The sequence below is a fragment of the Sturnus vulgaris genome, chromosome 3, assembly GCF_052056855.1.
Source record: "Sturnus vulgaris isolate bStuVul1 chromosome 3, bStuVul1.hap1, whole genome shotgun sequence".
Lineage (NCBI taxonomy): Eukaryota > Metazoa > Chordata > Aves > Passeriformes > Sturnidae > Sturnus > Sturnus vulgaris.
In genome coordinates, this window is record NC_142245.1 from 17,726,714 (window position 1) to 17,745,007 (window position 18,294).

General features: G+C 36.3%; 1 protein-coding gene across 9 annotated transcripts in view; it reads left to right on the forward strand.

Moving 5' to 3' along the window:
- Window positions 1-18,294, forward strand: part of CDC42BPA (CDC42 binding protein kinase alpha) — a 180,973-nt gene that overhangs the window by 121,516 nt on the left and 41,163 nt on the right. For 8 of the 9 annotated variants that reach the window (XM_088161092.1, XM_088161084.1, XM_088161085.1 and 5 more), the window contains 6 exons: window positions 4,144-4,249; window positions 6,006-6,130; window positions 13,004-13,109; window positions 13,704-13,852; window positions 14,978-15,069; window positions 17,587-17,663. In XM_088161092.1, the coding sequence (XP_088017218.1) occupies window positions 4,144-4,249; window positions 6,006-6,130; window positions 13,004-13,109; window positions 13,704-13,852; window positions 14,978-15,069; window positions 17,587-17,663 (655 nt within the window). The remainder of the gene's footprint in view (window positions 1-4,143; window positions 4,250-6,005; window positions 6,131-13,003; window positions 13,110-13,703; window positions 13,853-14,977; window positions 15,070-17,586; window positions 17,664-18,294) is intronic. The other variant, XM_088161086.1, reaches the window with a different exon arrangement.

The following is an 18,294-nucleotide window of genomic DNA, read 5'->3' on the forward strand; positions in this document are numbered from 1 at the left end:
AAAATTCAGAATGCTTCATAGACATAAATGAGTCTTTTTGCTGCTGTAGCAAGATGGCAGATGAGAGAAACCATGGAGAAGTCTCTGCTGAGAGCTTAGCCAAACTATAGCAAGACCTTTAAATATAAGTAGTAAATTAAATACAGTTTTTTTCCAAAAAGTTTATGCAAATAAGGGGGGAAACACTGTCTAGTAAATTGTATTCAGCAGGAATCATAGGTCCTACAACCTAGAATGCAGTGCATGAGCTGTTTCTTTCTAGCATGCAACTCTTCAATAGGCTGGACCTACTAACAGGACAGGAGTTTGGACAGGAGTTTGCTGCATTGTTCTAGGTGGAGAGGTAAAACTTGCCTCAACAGCATGTTTTCATTGTGACACAACTGTCTTGCTGACCAATGAGTTACAAATGCAAAAAAGGCTATTCTGTTTTCTAAAATATAAAGGTGATGGTATGACACGTTTTTAAGTCCAGCAGTGTCTCAGAAGGAGGAATATTCACCAAACAATCATGAATACTTCTTTCTGCAGGTTATTCTGTTTGTAAGCATCATACCTCCAAGCAGTGACTGAACAAAAAGCTCCTTCTTCCCCAATTCTAATGTTGTACAGCTGCAGGCTTTCTAACTACATGTCCGTTCTAGCTCGTTCATAAACTCTCTGTCAGTCTAGTCTCTCTCTAGAAATAAAAAAAAACTGGGTACAAATCTGCAGCGAGTGCTGTCATAACCATGTGTTAATGTCTGTGTTTCAAGTGTTTGTGTAAGAGAACGTTTTAAAGTGTGAGCAGTAATGTGTCACATAACCAGTATTAGACACTTGGCTCCTCATGGCAAGGAATGCAGTCCTGTTAAGTTGGGTGTCCAAGCACATGATTGGTGCTTGGTAAAGGCCTGATCTTACCTGTCTTTTGTTAAACAAATCTGCAAAATCTCATGCAAGCATTAGGACTCCACAGAAAGGCAGAAGTCCACTGTTCAAGTTATGCTATGGTTTGACTTCTGCAATTTAGAAGGGAAGCTTAAGCATTAGGAATGCAGGAATTGCTGTTGCTACTCAATATTTGGTCGTTTTTGTTAAGAGAACATAGATTTTCTACTTCTGGTTATCCATATTGTTTTTAGCTTTTGTAGTCTGGCATGAAAAGCTTTTTGTGAGTCTTCCAGTAGAGAGGTGTTGAATGTAAGCACTGAAAAGGAAGCACCTGGAGGTTTTGTGCTGAAATAAGTGGAATTATTTCAACAATAGGCTTGGGGTGGCCATGGAGTTGAAGTGTGCTTATACAGTTTGGCAAAAATATTTTAGTAGTCTAAAAATAACTTTCAGTGCATATTTAAAAAGATCTTGGTAAGAGGATGTGGTTGTATTATTGTGTATGATGAGTGAATTACACAGTTATTCTAAGCAAGGATCAGTAAGAGCTTTGACAAAATCTGTATGTAAATTTTTGTGTAACTTGCACATTAGTGGTTTATATTTTACATTTTTTAAATAAATATTTTTGTTTCTTTCAATTTTAAAAGCATATGCTATTTCAAAAGCATAAGTCTTCAAGGGAGAGATTACCTTCCCGTAAAATGATTGCAAAATGATTGCACTTTGCTGAAGTCTCATAAACTGCATGCTATTAAAGTTGGAAGCAGAGGAACACAGTATCAGGCCAGTGATCTGTGTAGCACAAGATTGCATTTCTTAGAATTGTCATTAGGAAGTATTTCAGAAGAAGATGCAAGGAACTGTGTAAAATAAATCACATTTGTAGAAACTTATTTTAGGTCCGTCATTTCATGATGGATTTATAAAGCAGAGAGGTTTATAGAACAGCATTTGCTGGTTTTAAATTGTGTGATATGAAGAAGCCTGAGGGCTGGTGTTTGTTTCAGGTCTATTTTTCTTGGTTTCAAAGCAGTAAGATAAAATATTTGGCCACTTTGTACCGATGCAATAAAGAGCTGGAGTGACAAAGTGATACCATAAAGCAGTATTTCACATTGCTTGGATGTGGTTTGCTGCAGTTTTACTGATAAAAAGAAAGCTGGGTTATGTATATTTTCTTAACTTGAAGAGGAGACACATAGCTAAATGTTAGATGAGAGAAGTTTGATGGGAGAGGAGGATGCCAGGCTTCAAAGCCAAAGCATTATTTTGATCTTGGTGTCTGTTCAAGATAGACCTATGGAGTCTGTCACAGTTCTGTTGTTTGCTGAGTAGCCCTTTGGGTGTGATGTATTATACTCACATTTTCCTCTGTTTCAAGTTTATCTTCATTTCTATGTTATACTGTAGCAATCTGACTTACTGAAGTAATGACAATCACCAGCTGAATTAAGAATATAAAATATAGAAAATTACAAATATGTTGGGCTCTTTCACTAATCCATAGCATCCTTAATCCACCACCATTTATGGCTGCTTTCAGCCCTAAAGGCTTAAAGGAATAAATTTAAGACAAATACAGAAAAATATTCCAAAACAGACCCATGAAAGCTGGTAAAAAAATTATTTAAAGTTAGTTTGGTCTTCTGTCTGCAAAATTAGTTTTGAATCTACGCATTGAAAACAGAAGCAGGACCTGTTGTTAATTCCTATGACAGCCAATGCTTTAATCTCTTCCTGCTTTTTTCCTACACTCTTCATCATATGCATGGAATCTATTGATACAGAAAAAGAGTGGTGGTGAATTTCAAACTTGGCATTTAAACAGTGAGATAGTATGTAACTTTACTAGGATGAAGTGTTATGTTTCAAAGGACGCCTGGCAACATAGAATTTCACTGTAAGCCTGACATGTTGTACTAGATTTCAAAGAGTGGTTGAAGCACTAAATGAATTTCAAATTAAGAGTAGGAAATTCAAACCAGCATTGCTCTGAACTGGGTTCAGCGTAATCACTGACATTTCTCATCACTGGAGGGTGTTCTCTCAATTAGGCAAAACTGCAGTAGTTCTACATCTCAGAATAAGCAGCAAGAATGTAATTTATGTTTGCATTGTGTAAAATTCTGATCAGTATCTAGAAAAAAAATTTCAGTGCTCAAGACAAAGTTTCCACTGGATTTTATTTTTACACAGGTAACCTTTAATACTGGGCACTTTTTCAGGTCTTTTCAGACTGGACAGTGTTATTTGCTGAGTGGATATTTTCTGTATCTGTGGCATTTACAGTATAGTTCTGTCAAACTACTGATGAACTTTGTGCCAATGACCAGAAAAATTGGTAAAAAGGTGATATGAGATGCAAGGCTCATGAATCTGAAAACAGTAGATACAAGGTGGGAGTTACACATCTAAAACATTGCTGTGCACCACTTGAAGGAAATTCTATGGATTTTATGGCAAAGAGCCTGCAGCTTTGTTAGTTTTCAAGTTCTCACATTCATTGTGCACGGTCAAAGTTAATATTAAGGAGATTCTGCCAGGGGTTCTCCTCTACTGAATGACATCCATGGGAGAAGGGAAGGTTTGGGGGAAACAGCTACTGTGAGACTTTCTCAGAAAGAATGGTCCAAGCTTGCTGTAGAATCTTGTGATATTAAGAATGTGTAAGTTATCCCATCCACTTTTTGCTCCTAGTGAGTGTATGATACCTGAATTAACAGTTCAGATATGACTTCTGGGCTATTCTAAATTGCTCAAAGACCAGCCCATATAAGATGTACTCATCAGAGACCCAGGCCCAAGTGCTATAATTTAGCTTTTGTATTGTGTGGTCATTCTTGCCTGTCATTCTGTGTGAAACTTGGAATTATAGAAATGTGTGTGTTACAATAATGTTCATGTGAGCTGAGAACGTGCCCTGAGCATTTTACAGCATTGACACATGCTTTGGTTTGTAGGATGACAGCTGCTCATTGTTTAAAGGATACATCTGAAGAATAAAATTTGTGTGAGTGGGCTGATAAACACTGGCTTGGTGGAGCTCTGTTAGTTCTGCACTGGAGGATACTTTACTAACTCTAAAATTGAACAGGCTTGCAGTCCTGAGACGGTGATATATTAAACTGCTTAATTTTAATAGGTGTGCTATTATCAATGTAGTACTTCCCTTCAACATGTGTGTGCATTGATCTCTTTGTGTTTAAATGAATAATGGGGTGAGTTAAAATAGAAAACTTTGTAATTCTGCTTCACTGTATTTCTTAGCCAAAGTGAGAGAGAGGAATTTGAAACCGAGTTCAAACAAAAGTATGAACGAGAAAAGATCCTGCTGACAGAGGAAAACAAAAAACTTACAAATGAACTTGATAAGGTAAGTGCTGATTAGTTGAGCCCTGAATTTACAACTAGTATATCCTATGTACAAACTGGACAATATGGAGATGCATTGATTATTGCTAAGTCTTAACTGAAAGCAGAAATTGATGTTGCACCAAAAATTGATGATTAATATTAGATTTGACTAGAGTATCTACAGGCATCTGAACTTGAGACATCTGAAGTTGCATATATATATATATATATATATATGTATGCATATGTGAGTATTTATGTGTGGGAATGGAATTAGATAGTCTTACATTTTTGTAAGATTAATTCTAGACAGCACTGTAAGCCAACAAAAAAGGATTATTTCATTGTATGACCCAAATATAAAAATACATAGTTAATGATGAGATTACTTAGAGTACATTTGCACGTCAATCGTTTGAAATACCAGGGCCCCTCCTACCTTTTGAGATTAAGTGTTTCTTTGAGATACTGAAAAAATACAAATGATAAGGCATATTAACTGAACTGCATTGAGCAAGAAATAATTATGATTCTTGAATTTGGATTGTGTCTTTATTGTTCATTTTGACAGGTTATTCAAGTTCATTGTGCATTATCCAAATCTTGCTAAACTTGTCTATTCCTTTTGTAATGCATTAGATTTTCTAAAACTATGATGAAAGTACAATGTTCTTCAAAGTAAGCATGTTTGCATGTCTGTGCTCAAATTACAGTATATTTTCATACCAGTATAAGACAGACAATATATAGTCTATAGGTAGGCTTAGTCCAAGAAAACTAAGAAAGAGCCTAGTCACTTTGATAGTTTTTCAGCTCTCTCTCTCTTCCCCCATTACCTTTGTATTTTTCTTGTCAAATGACATATAATAAGTAGGCATATTTAAATTATAAGCCCATTTAAATGATAAATAGGAGTGGAGTTATTCATATTTGGAGTAAAAAGCAAAATAGGTTTTAAATTGGCCATTCTTTTATCATTTGAATTGTTAATATCTTTCAGTACCAAAAGAAGCTTTCACCTGAGATTTCATTCTCCTAAGCAGGCCTTCCCATAAAGTCTATCTGGTCTCTGATTCCAATTTGACTTTCTGAATAATTACTTAACATAATGAAGGTTTAGTTCCCAATACCAGCTTGGGTGATCTGTGGCTTTTGTCTTGCAGAATGTGCCTGTATGAATGGCAGCAATTTGAATGAGAGAGGTTAATTGCTAGGTATAACATATTGTACTTAGAGATGTGCATTTAATTTCAATTTTCCTGTCTTCAAGTAAGTCAAACAAAAAATAGGAGAATGTGAGACACCTGGAGAATCTCAGGACTGTCTCACGCCTGTATCTGTTCAGTCTCTCTCTCTCTATGGTTACTAAACAAGGGAGAGGTTCAGCAGTCTTATCTGTGCCATAACAATTTTTATGTCCTTGCTTTGCTCTTTTAGCATAGATTTTTCTATACAGAACATTCCACACCTATATGGTGCAAAGCAGAAACCTTCTAAGAGTTTTAGAGGTACTTGGAGACATAAATCTCAGAAAACTCATTAAATTGATAGAGTAAAAGTGTTGTTCAAGTCCTTAAAAGTGGCTTTTCAGTACAGCTAAGATTATACCTAAGAGATTCTGACTTTTTATTGTTACATGGTGTTTAATGTGATGGCCAATACCAATTTCTAAAGCAGGTACAAGGTGTGGGAGAGGGGAACATGGTTTTGAGTCTGCACAGAGAGGGAGTCACAGCAGTTTATACTTTTAACTAGTTGTTTAAATTCTCCTTCAGCTCACCACCATGTTTGAGAGACTGAGTATGAATAATCGACAGCTGGAGGAAGAGATGAGAGACCTGGCTGATAAGAAAGAGTCTGTGGCTCACTGGGAGGCCCAAATCACTGAGATCATCCAGTGGTGAGTGCTCTGCTCTCATGCATGACAGAAACCCCTCAGTATGTGGTGGGGCTGCTGCTGAGTTTTTGTCTTTGCACACAACACTTGCAAGTGCCGAGGTGAAACTTCACACCCGTCTGGGATTCTGCTGGGATTTTGGCTGAGATTTTAATAATGCACAAATCCAGAAAATTGTGTTCCTCCTTAAGAGTGGAAGTGTCTCACCAAATAGAGCTTTTCAAAGTGCAGAAGAATCGTGGCCATTGGGTGTGGCTTTGTGGCTGTGGAAGAATGCTGAAAGGAATCATGTGCTGAGCTCACTCCTCCAAGAGGGAAGAAGCCTGGGAAAAGTAGTGGCTGAGTATTTGTGTCTCAGCATTAATTTCCTTCATCTGCTTGGCATGTGGCAGAATGAAACAAATACAGTGCAACTTTTATGTGATTTTTTTCACAAGGAGAGTATTTGAGACTACCACAAAGCCAGTCAAGTGATGTTTGTTATGGTATTTTTGCTAAATAATGATGTTATCTTTCTGGAGTCTTCTGTCCAATTCTAGTAAATTAAAGAGAAGGAAAAAGGTTGAAACTATTAAGAGAAAAAGATTGTGTATTCTAAGTTTTTCATCTGTCTTTATTTTCCCTCTTCCTGCCTATTTATCTCCCCCCATCTTTAATTATCCCCTGCAGTGTTTCACATCTACAAAACCAGTTAACATTCAGATATTTTATTTTACAGATCATCCACTTCTAGGAAGACTTCATCATGATACATTAATATTTTTTTGTTACTAATTGATTATCCCCTCCCCTTTTTTCAGTCTCATGTTAGTGAAAAATTCTAATTTGTTGTGTCCAGGCAAAAATGGGAAACACTGTTTTAGAGAAACCTAGTTTGGTATTGTTGTAATGTTAGTTCAATTTTGTTGTCTGATAGAGAGAAGTTCAGCTTTTGAATAATGCCATGTGAATACATAACAAGGCAGAAGGGCCATGCTCTGGGTTTCCAGTGTGTTTTAAACAATGTTTGTTGCATAAAAGTATGTAATGGTGATCTGTCTTAAGAAGTCAAATTTGTCTCAAGGGATTGTATTTGTAGCAGAAGTTAAAAAATTTAAAGGGTCCGCTTTATGTGTGTGTTCCTTTTAAATTTTGTCTCTCATAACAGTGATAGTAGTGGGCAACCTGAGTCACAAAAATTTTAAAAAAATATTTAACTGGTAATTTAAACAACTTTTAATTTCTGGCCAACTAAATGTTTATTCAGAAAAAAAATCCAGGTAACAGGTGAGACAAGTCTATAATTTCACATTCCTCATTGCTTTAAGGTAGTGCTTATCTGTCATATTGCACCAGGGTAATCAAACACAATATTTCAGATTAATGTGTGAAAGCACTCATGGAACTGGGCAGTTAAAGGAAAAGACAAATTAGAATTAACTGTGGATTGTTCCACGTAACACAATGTAAAAATGTGCCAACAGCCATTAAAAATGTACCTTCTCCTTTACTTTATGAGATTGTTTAATATTTTAAGATGTATTACTGATGGTTCAGGCAAATAATAAAGCTTTTTTCATGTTAGGGATGTCACCTGTAAAGGGTAAAAGCGTTTGGGCTTGAGTTTTTTGTTATCTCTGAAGATACTTAGTGAAAAAAGATCAGGAGCATGCAAGACGTGACTTTCTGAATGACAGGCATCATTTTACTGATCCCTTATGGTAGTATAGTGTCTTCTAAATAATAGAGAACTAAAAATTAAAGAATTATGTGAAAAGGAATATATAGCAGTACTGAGGCAAAAATATTAAGGAAATTTTAAAAGTCTGGCTTCGTTCCAGTTTTTCATCACTAAACACATCTCAATTTTCCCTCCATACTTTTCTCTGCTTATGTTAAATTTTTTTTCAGCTATGTGAGCCCTTATCATAGTTCACATTTTTTCCTTGTAATGTTTAGATTTTTCCATGTGTTTTACCCAGATAATCTGGTCATGTCCGTCTGCTGTTCTTAGAGTTCAGCACTGCATACTTCAACTAGGCCCTTCTCTTCATGGGTGCTATATGAAGTATTTAAGCATCTATTACAATGATAAATATTTTAAAAGAAGAAAACCTCACACCTAAGATTGGAGAAAACTAGTTTTATTTAATCAGTCACAAGCCTGTGTTTTCCTCAGAAGAACATGCTGTTCTGTACATGTCCACATCTTCAGTGTGACAGTGGAATGCCTTGGAGCTAGCAAAGAGGGGGAGAATTTGTGGGGTCCCTCTTCAAAACTGAACAGATTTCTCACACAATATTACATTAAAACATGTATTTTGGGTGCATTATTTCCATCTCCTAAAAATTGCCATGTTCTTTTTGTACTGTGATCCAGGAAGGATAGGAGGCAGTAGATGTAAAGTTTGCTCAGTGTCCTGTAGTAGTTCAAGGGACTTGTTTTAGCCCTGTTTGGAGTAACACAAGCCCAAGAAGTCACTAAATTCTTTTAAGTGGTTTGCCGTCTAAAGCATACCTCTAAAGAAATTGCTTTGAAATTCACACTTTGGATGGTTAAGATTTGTCACTTTCTTCATGATTCTTGGGGCCCTTCTAAATTGCTGTTTCTCTCCGAGTTTGTAACTTGTGAGTAATTTTAATGGCTTATCACATTCCCTTTAGCCTTTCCCTGCTTTCTTACTCTGCTTTATTGCATCTTTAGGGATAATTTATGAAAACCTTTTAAACTTGCTGTTGTTATCTCAAGGTACCATAAACAAGGCAATATTTTAATATAAACACTTGTATCAAACTTTCACTGCAAATTCTATTGTGGACTCAACAGACCCTCACGGATCATTCAGCCTTAATGGAGCTATTATATTGATGAGTTTATATTAGCCAAATCACTCATCATTCCTTGACAAGAGTAAGAAATATTGAGGCTTTTATAGTCAGCTATAAATTTTCCTATGGGAGATGGGAAAGAGATTAATTGCACTGGAGGTTAATGCAGTCACTTGAAAAAGGAGTATTTTAAATAGCTGTGGTACCTTATTTCTGTGCTGTGCAGAAAGGAGGTTGCAGGAAATCTTGGTAGTAATTCCCAGCATACTTGGAAAGAATCTTGACTTGAAAGGGATTAATCTAACCTAGTTGTAGAGGTCCTAAGGTAGACAACTCAATAAATCCCGTGACTAGTACTCCAGAATTCTGTTTTCCTCACCACAGTTTGAAAAGGAAGCTTACACAGCTCATATCAGATGGCTAATTCTGTGTTGTTAAGTGTGTTTACATGGATGAGCAGAATCCTACCTGTTTTACCCATAGAATGGATGTTAGGCTTAGATTCAGCTGCCCAGAAGCTGTCACAGTTGTTTACCACTATATTTAGTTAATATTTTCCTTATCAGCCATGTTTTTTTTGTACTATTGTTGGTTTTATCTTAATTGATTTCATTGAAAAAAAAAAACCCAACACAAAGCCACCACCAAAAGAAAAAAAAAGTACCAACTACCCCCTCTCAACACTTCTAAACTAAATCAAACCTAAAAAATCCCCAAAATTACGGTAGGAGGCTCTTTGATAGTTTTAAAATCTGTTTGCTCTCAGAAAATACATAAAAGCACACACAAGTTGTGAACAAAATATAGCAAAAATTCTATGCATATTCAACTCTTAAGAAACCCAAAACGTAAAATTCTGAGATGTGCTGTGTTTGAGGTAAGAATAGTCAGAAGTTAATTATCTCTAAAATAGAAATTCTGGAGGGCAGAGTGAAATTTCAGGGCTTGGGAGCAGAGGGAAGTCTTAAAACGTTTTAGAAAGGTAGTTTTAAGGAACAGATTTTATTAGAGACACCAGGGGAAAAATTAAAAATGGAGTTGGAGACTTTGAGCATACTGATACGACAGCAGAAATTTAAAAGCATTGAGAGACTAAAAGAGGCTCAGATTTCCTTGGGGTTTTTAAATCAGGTTTAACACAGCTTGGTGTAACACCCCAGGGCTTTAATTAGACCACTTCTGTTGAGCAAAATTCTTTAGTCCTCTGGGTCCATTTTGTATTGTAAAGTATCCCAGTCTGACTTCCTGAGCATCCTGACAAACACCATACAGATAGCAGCTAGTGGTTACATGAAGGTTGTCATGATGTTGGCTCTAACCAAAAAGTTAAATTTAATTTTACAGGAATTTGTACCATATTCCTCTTCTGGCTTCTTTGCATTAAGGAGCTAAGCTTGCAAGGGCAATTTTATTGAAAACAGAACAGTTTATCTAAATTTTCAGTGAAGAAAGAAGTGATGGGGTGGAACCTGAAGAACTTCTCTTCCTTAGGTCTCTTGCTGTGCTTGTCCAGACTCTCTGTCAAAATGAGGACAAGGAGAGCAACATTAGTAAGAGTTAATTTGCCATTCTTGCTATTTTTTTCTTTAATTTTAGTTTTTTAAAGCCAACCAAATGCAACAACCCCAGCAAAACACTAGCAAATTAAAAAGCTCCACATAATTCTTGGGTCCACATAATGTTTAGTGACGTATTTGATTATTGAGAGAATTTTGCCATCTAGTGGACAACAAAACCACCTCAGTTCGACATTGTACTGCTTTAATTTGATGTCTTCCAGAGCTTGAGGAGTTCCCTTGAAATCAGCACAGATATTTGTAAAAATTCACTTTATATTTTCATTTTCTAGATTTCTGCTTGTCTGTGGAACATCTCTCTGAGGTTTTTGCATGTGCAGCTTTTCAGCATTTGGAGCTTGAGGGTTCTGTGCACCATAAACCAAATAACTGAAATGTTTCCTCACCTTCCATCAGGAAGGATCTGTGTGGCATCATAAAATTGGACATAGAAATTGGACCCTTTTTTTCTGCAAAGATTTGGCGTGTCATTAAAAATAGAGAAAATTAAATTCTGATTCCTAAAATCTCTTTTGCTTCTCATGCATCAGGAAAACTTACTCTTACCTTGAGAGTCTCACATTCTTTTTATTCCTGCTTAAGCTTTTTTCCTTTTTACAATGTGTTTAATTCTTCACTCACTACCTCCAAAAAGCAACTTTAGCTACTTCTGGCATCTTTTGCCCTCTGTTACAGCCTAAGTGGTTTGTGTAGGCTCAGATTATCTGAGATTATCAAAATGTGTCATCCAGAATGTTATGGGAAAATAAGTTGGTTTGCTGCTTCCATCGAGTTTTGCATATACTGTGGGAAAAACAATGACTCATTAATAGAAAAACTCTCACTGACTTGAATAGCCAGGTCATGTAGGGTTTTCCTAGATTCCTCCCCACTTCTTGAACTAAATTATAAGCAGGAGACAAAGAAGAGAAAGCCCAATAAATGCTTGCATTTTCATGTTGGGTGTGAGATTTGTGGAAAATAGTTGCTAATTTTACTTTTGGCTCCTCTGTATTACAGTAGTCTGTCTTCCTTAAATAAATCTGAAACTGCACACCCAAAAGTCACCACAACCTGTGGATATTTAGCCCGTGACTTTCACGGTGTGATCTTGCCCTAAGGCCACTGTGGGAAAGCTCTTCAGTTGCCCTTTGCCCATGGGAATTCAGAGTATGTGCTCCCTGTCTTCCTTGCCTCCTGGCAACTATCTGTAAATCTGCCTTGGAACTTTTCTAATTAATGGGAAACTTGCAAGCAGCACCATTTCCATGTTCTGTGTGTGTATGAACCCTGGTAGCATCAACCAGAAAAACTTACATTGCCTTATAGGCACAAAGGGGGAAACACTTCCTGCTTGGAACGTCACTGCAAGACAAAATCAACCCTCTGGAGAAATCCCAACAGATTTAGGATTAGAGTTACTTTCAAAGATCAGGAAGCAAGGATAAGTTAATTCTCATTAAATAGAAAAGCTATTTCCCCACTTTCCTATATTTCATTTAAAGCTATTTGAGGTTCAGTACTTTGAGCAGAGTCTAAACATTTCAGTGTTTGGTGTTGGTAAGACTTAGCTGTGATCAAGCTGTGCTATTACCTGTTGGTCTCTGAGGCAGCTCAGGAACTTGCATAAGGCTTGGTGTTGCAAACTGGGGTTGCTCTTCTGTGGGCAAAGTGAATATGTTTAGAGCCAGGCATGTAAGGAAATGAGGTGAGAGGGATGGTGTTGGGGTTTTTTTCTGTTTGTTTGTTTGTTTTAGGTTTTTCATAAGTTGCTTAGTTTCAGTGAGTTAATTTTTTTAGCAGCTTTCTTTTCTATGTTAACACCTGAGGCAAAGTGAAGAAAGAACCTGTTGTGATTAATCACAGAAAGTTGTTTTCTTTCTTTGTAACTGATGATCAAAGAATCTGAAAAACAGACATGTCTCCGTGTTGTCTTTACATTCAGAAAACATGTCTGGATAGAAAACAAGCTCAGTGGATGAGACAGCTCTTCTGGCTTACACTGTTTAATAACTTTAGAAGTAGACTCTCCCTATTTAATTAGCACTTCTTGAAGTAACTGTTTAAAGCACTCTTTAACTACTAGTTCTCATAGTCAGTTAGTACAGTTAAATTAACCACCACTTCCAATATTATCTGGACAATTGAATTGTTAATTATTGGTTGTGAATTTTGTCTTAATTTACTCCCTAAAAATAGGTTCAAAGATTTCTTTCTCATAGTCTCACCTTCAGGTAGCTGATAGGTAATTCTTGAATTTTCATTTTTTTTCTTAGTGATGCATATTGTTTAATGGAATTCCACAAAGCAGCAAAGAATTAGTTCTGTGTGGTTTTCTTTTTTGGGTTGTTGTTGTTGTTGTTTTTATACAACATATAATATTACATTTTATGGCTCTTTTTGTATTCTGTTTTTAGCTGTTTCTGGCTGTTGACTTACTGAAGGGACTTCTGTTTTTTCCTAAGATTCTTTGGTTAAAGCACCTTATTTTTTTTCTTATGTAATCATTTAGGGTAAGCGATGAAAAAGATGCTCGAGGTTATCTTCAGGCCTTGGCCTCTAAAATGACAGAAGAGCTGGAAGCCCTAAGGAACTCCAGTTTGGGTGCAAGAGCTACAGTAAGACTTTACTTCCATATGTTAGAAGGTTTTTTTTTGTTTGAAAAAAACACTAATTAGACAGTTTCAGCTGCAGCAATTATCTATCTGTAGAGTCTATGTTAACTAAAAGTTAAACTGAAAGTTAGATTTTCCTTGAGCTTCTGAATAACTGAATACCAAACTTACTGTTTATCAATTAATTAAACACCAGTATCTTTATAATGTGATTTCATCTGTATTACAGTTGAAGTAGCTACTTTATAATCATATATTAATTTGTTGAAGGAAATCCTGCTTTTGTTCATGAAAACCTTCAAATCTTTCACTTGTGAAGTGTGGATGTCCTTCATAGCTGTCATCCGAATTGAGGCATATCAAAACCAGATTTCACAAAATCTCTTTGCTTTGAGATCAGCATAAAACATAAAATTTGTTACTTGAGTTCAGAAATACTACTACTAACACTACTCTTAATTTTAGATTATTTTGAAACTAATGAACTCTTAACATTAAGGACATAATAGACTGAGAAATGCAGTTGTTGAAGTTAGTTGCATTCCTCGTGTTCAGCTTCCTTTCCTCTTTCTACTCCCTTTTTTGATTCTTTCCTAGGACATGCCGTGGAAGATGCGACGCTTTGCAAAGCTGGATATGTCTGCAAGGCTGGAGCTCCAGTCTGCTCTTGATGCTGAGATCCGAGCCAAACAGGCTATTCAGGATGAGCTGAACAAAGTCAAAGCTTCCTGTATCTCTACAGAGTGGTAAGACTGAATTGTTCTGATGCAAATTTACTTTGATACCTCCCAGGAAATGTCATCAAATACCTCATCTGTGGAAATTTGGTCATGAATGACATGCCAGTTTCATACACCCAGATTAAAAAAAAACCCAACATCTCCCCATTGTTTGAATAGCTGAACACTTACTGGGGAAAGTTGAAGTCTTGAAGACTTTTGGAGGGAACACATTCTCTTTTATGATATGATCCGTCCTAGTTGTGATAACAAATCCAAATCCACAGTTTGGGTTTGTGTCTTAGAATATATTCTTTTCCATTCTGCTGATAGCTGCACTGGGTTAGCTTACTAAAATCAATTTTTGCATATTGATTTACACAGTAAGAAATAATAATGGTTAATGGACTATTATGAATTCTTATATTCCTTCCTCAGACCTCTCTCTTTCTCACTTCGACCTCACCACCCCCAGAATAGAATTTATTCTGAGTTGCATGAATGCCTGAAACAGGGGTTGGTAGGAAGTCATTCCATTTTTAGGTGTCCAGCTTCAGCTCAGAGCACTGGTTTGTTTTGCAGCTTTTTAGGAAAGCAATAAGACAGAGTTGAGCTTCAAGTATGTTACCTGTAAAATGGGAACGTCTGGTTCACCTACCTTGAATGTTTTTCTGGCCAGTTAATGTGATGGCAGGCAGCATTGGAAATCCTATAAGAACAGGAGAACCAGTGTTTGCTTTGATAGGCAAGAATGAGAAATGTGCTCAAATTGCAGAGTAGTGTTACCTCTCAGCTGTGAGTCAGAAAGCACTGAAACAACTAACTGTAAAGGAACTGAGAAAAAAAACAGTTCAGCTGAATCTATTAGTATCACTGGTACTTAATTAACAAATAAATTTTAATGGAAAACATTACACTTTATTACATAAAAATATATAGTCTTTTTCTCATTCACAGGATACCAGCTCACGCAATTACTTAGAAATTAGAAACATGAAAAACATAAACCTATTTAATAGATAAATGGCTTTTTTCCTGTAAACTAAACAGGTCCCAGTAGATTCATTCTGGCATTTGAAGACATCAGGAACAAGAGTGACTTGTATCTTGGGTTCTCAAAACTTACATACATTTTTTTCTGTTCTTTTGAAGTAAATTGCAAGAATCTGAGAAGAAGAATATGGAGCTTTTGGCAGACATCGAAAGGCTGAAAAAGGAGACAGAAGAGCTTAGATCAGAAAAGGGTATGGCAACTGATATCCAAGTAAATAGTGTGTCACATTGGTGGGTGCATGTTATCAGTCAAGTGTCACCTTGAAACTAAAATATGATACCAACATGTGAGCACAACGCTTGTATGCCAAGATGTACCCACAGTAGTTGAATTTCCACTTCTAATACTTGTAATACACCTCAGTTTTGTTGGTACCTTTGAACCAGTAAGGTATTATTTGAGTTGAGGCTGCTTTGTTTTTATTTGGCCTCTGTTTGGTGATTTACTGCCAGAAGACTGTTAGAATGTAGATATACTTCTAACCTTTATGATGGATGAAGGTATTTAGACATCAATACTGATCATACTGTTGTTCATCTCTGAGGGTTTTGGAACTGTCTATACAGAGAGTAAACAACTGCAGAGGAATTCATAGCATTTGTTTGTTTCTGGGAGAACTTCATTGTTAGGCTTTGCAGCCACATAGTGAGCAGTGTGGTCATGAGTGCTTTGCTCTGCTATTAAGAGTATGTTCTGGGATTACTCTTGCATCTGTCTAACACTATTATGCATTGTTGCTGGGAGAAGAGACTTTTTTGGTAATTCTGCAATGAAAAAATTTGTTAAGAGTTGATTAATGATCTGGCTGATTCTTTGCAGTTTTTGTAGTAGCTCTAATGTTTGTATCTTATGAGTCACATGGGAAGAAGTATTTTTCAGGCCAAATGGAATTACCTAATTTTCTGTAGGGAACTATGTGAACTACAGAATTTAAACACCCTGGCAACAATTGCTGCATTGGGATGTCAAATACTGTTCAGCTTTTCCAATTTAATGCTGGTCAGTCAATAAAGTATTATAGTTTACATTCATCTCCTCTATATAGGCCTCCCAGAGCTGATTGACTGGTAAAATAATTCAAACCTATACAGAACATTAAAAAATGGTACCAATTAGCAAATAAGACTTAGGGAATTGATACTCCCTCATCTTGATGCTTAGCACTGATACCAGGATTATGCTTCCTCCAAGTACTTGGAGAGAAACTCTTGACAGCATCTCCCTGGAGACAAAAATACTTTTGTTGTATTTAGCTTTCATTTATATGTTCTTGAACTTCCTTAAATATTATGCATGATTACTTGACTTCTGAAATCTTCCTTTTTGTTAAATAATGTTATGAATTTATGATTCATATTTTACCCTATTTTTTACAGTGTTTAAAACCTTATTGTTTTGATGAAATAAACATTTACTCTTTGCTGAAAACAAGCAAGCAAAAAACAAAAACCAAAAAAAGCTCAAGGAAACATTAGTCATGTTTCTTAATGTAATTATATTAGTAATATTCTACTGCAAATACTCAAACAGTCTGATAGAAATACACCTTAATCTAAATCGTTGCCATCTTTGATTTGATTTTCTCATAAAAGAAGAAATATGTTGCTGTTTGAATTATGAGCTGTATAGAAGATTCAAATGCAGTCAAGGTACAGTGATAGAATAACTTGCAGTGTGTGGAAATTGATTTCTAGGAAGGGATTGTTTGGCTTAGCACCTAATCCTTTCCTGTTTATAAATATTTTCCAGAAATTTAGACAGGTGGGGAAAAAAGTGCTGAGAGTATTCCATAAAGTTGTTGGTAATTTGAAAACTAGTTTTAGTATTTTACTGTGATTTCAGTGTATTTATATTTTAAAGAGGAAGGAGTTCTTTGTAAGTTTATTCACTGGGTCATATTTAGAAAATGATATGGATAATTAGAGCAAGACACTAACATTTTTAAAAAGAAATAGGTGACTTCTGATGGCATCATTGTTTTGAGATGCACATAGTCCTGCAGGCTCTGGTCATAATAAATATATGTATGTGCATATAATGCATTTATAGCATTGAGAAGAATAACATTTATACATATCTGTGAAGTATAAACACCCACACAGCAGCTTGAATTAGACAAGAAGAAGAAATAAAAAAGTACCAGTTGGAGCAAGTTAAAGTAAGAGCTGAGGTGTGCCAGCCTCTGCAGCTCCAGAGGAAGCAGTGTTCCCACTGGGCATCACTTAGATGGAGTGGTGTGACAGAAACATCTGGAGCTTCACCCAGCATTGTGTTACTGCTGGGCACTCAGCAGGGAGAGGTGACAGGCACAGAGCATGGCTCAAGGAGCTCATCTTGTTTGGAAGTGCCGTGTTTTTGTTGGTTCCAGCTGTCCTGCCACGGTGGGACATGCCAGATGTCACCAGAGCAGGTGTGACACCTGCTGAATGAGTGTGTGGTGCAAGTGCACCTTAGAAACCAGTGTCCTCTGCAGAACAGACACAGACAAGAGCGTGTTTCCCCATGGAACTCACACCACACACTTTAATCAGCACTTGCTTGTCCTTTAAAAAATCATTTACTGTGGAAAATAAACCAAATGTGCAATTTATTTCAAAGCATGTAGGTGTTTCAGGTGGACACTCAAAACTCTTGATTCAGCAAGGCAAAGGTCCTCCATGAGAAGGTCATTTTTTCTGTAGCTTAAAAACCTGCTGCTGTTTTCTAGGTGTAAAGCACCAAGACTCACAGAATTCTTTCTTGGCATTTTTGAATGCGCCTACCTCTGCTCTGGATCAATTTGAAGTAAGTGCACAGCTATTCTAACTCTGTTAGTCAGTGGAACTGCTGTTGGGTGCAGGTTCTGTGCATATCTGCTGAGAGTTTGCTCCTGTATTTTAATTGTATTGCAACAATAATATTTGTGCATAATAACACCTGAGAATTGTTTATTATTTACAGTGCTGGCTGTCTTCTCTTGAATACTTGTAATCACAGTGAATTCTCTCTCAGACCTTGAATGCAGAAATTTGCCTGATTTTGCAACGAGCATGAAAAGCGTAGTTGTTCAAATGGCTTTTCTTTGTATTCAGAAAAATGCTAAGTAATGTTGGTAGTGGTTTGGTAAAAACAGGAAAATACTAAATCAGCCTTGATTGTATCCCATAAAGTCATTGGTAGAGTTTATTAGGTTTTTTCATCATCTGTTCATTTTACACAGATCTGTAAAATCCAGATAATTGCTATTTATCTCCTCTTCACAGATCCTTTTATTTAAAAAATTAATCTCTTTAATACCTTTGTCACTTCTAGACAAAAGGCCAGATTAGGTAGAAAGCCTGGCAGGAAAACAATTGAAACAATACTATAAATTTATTATCTTCTTTTCCAATCAACAGTAATCAAAGTATCATCTTTCTTTTAAAAGAACAACTGA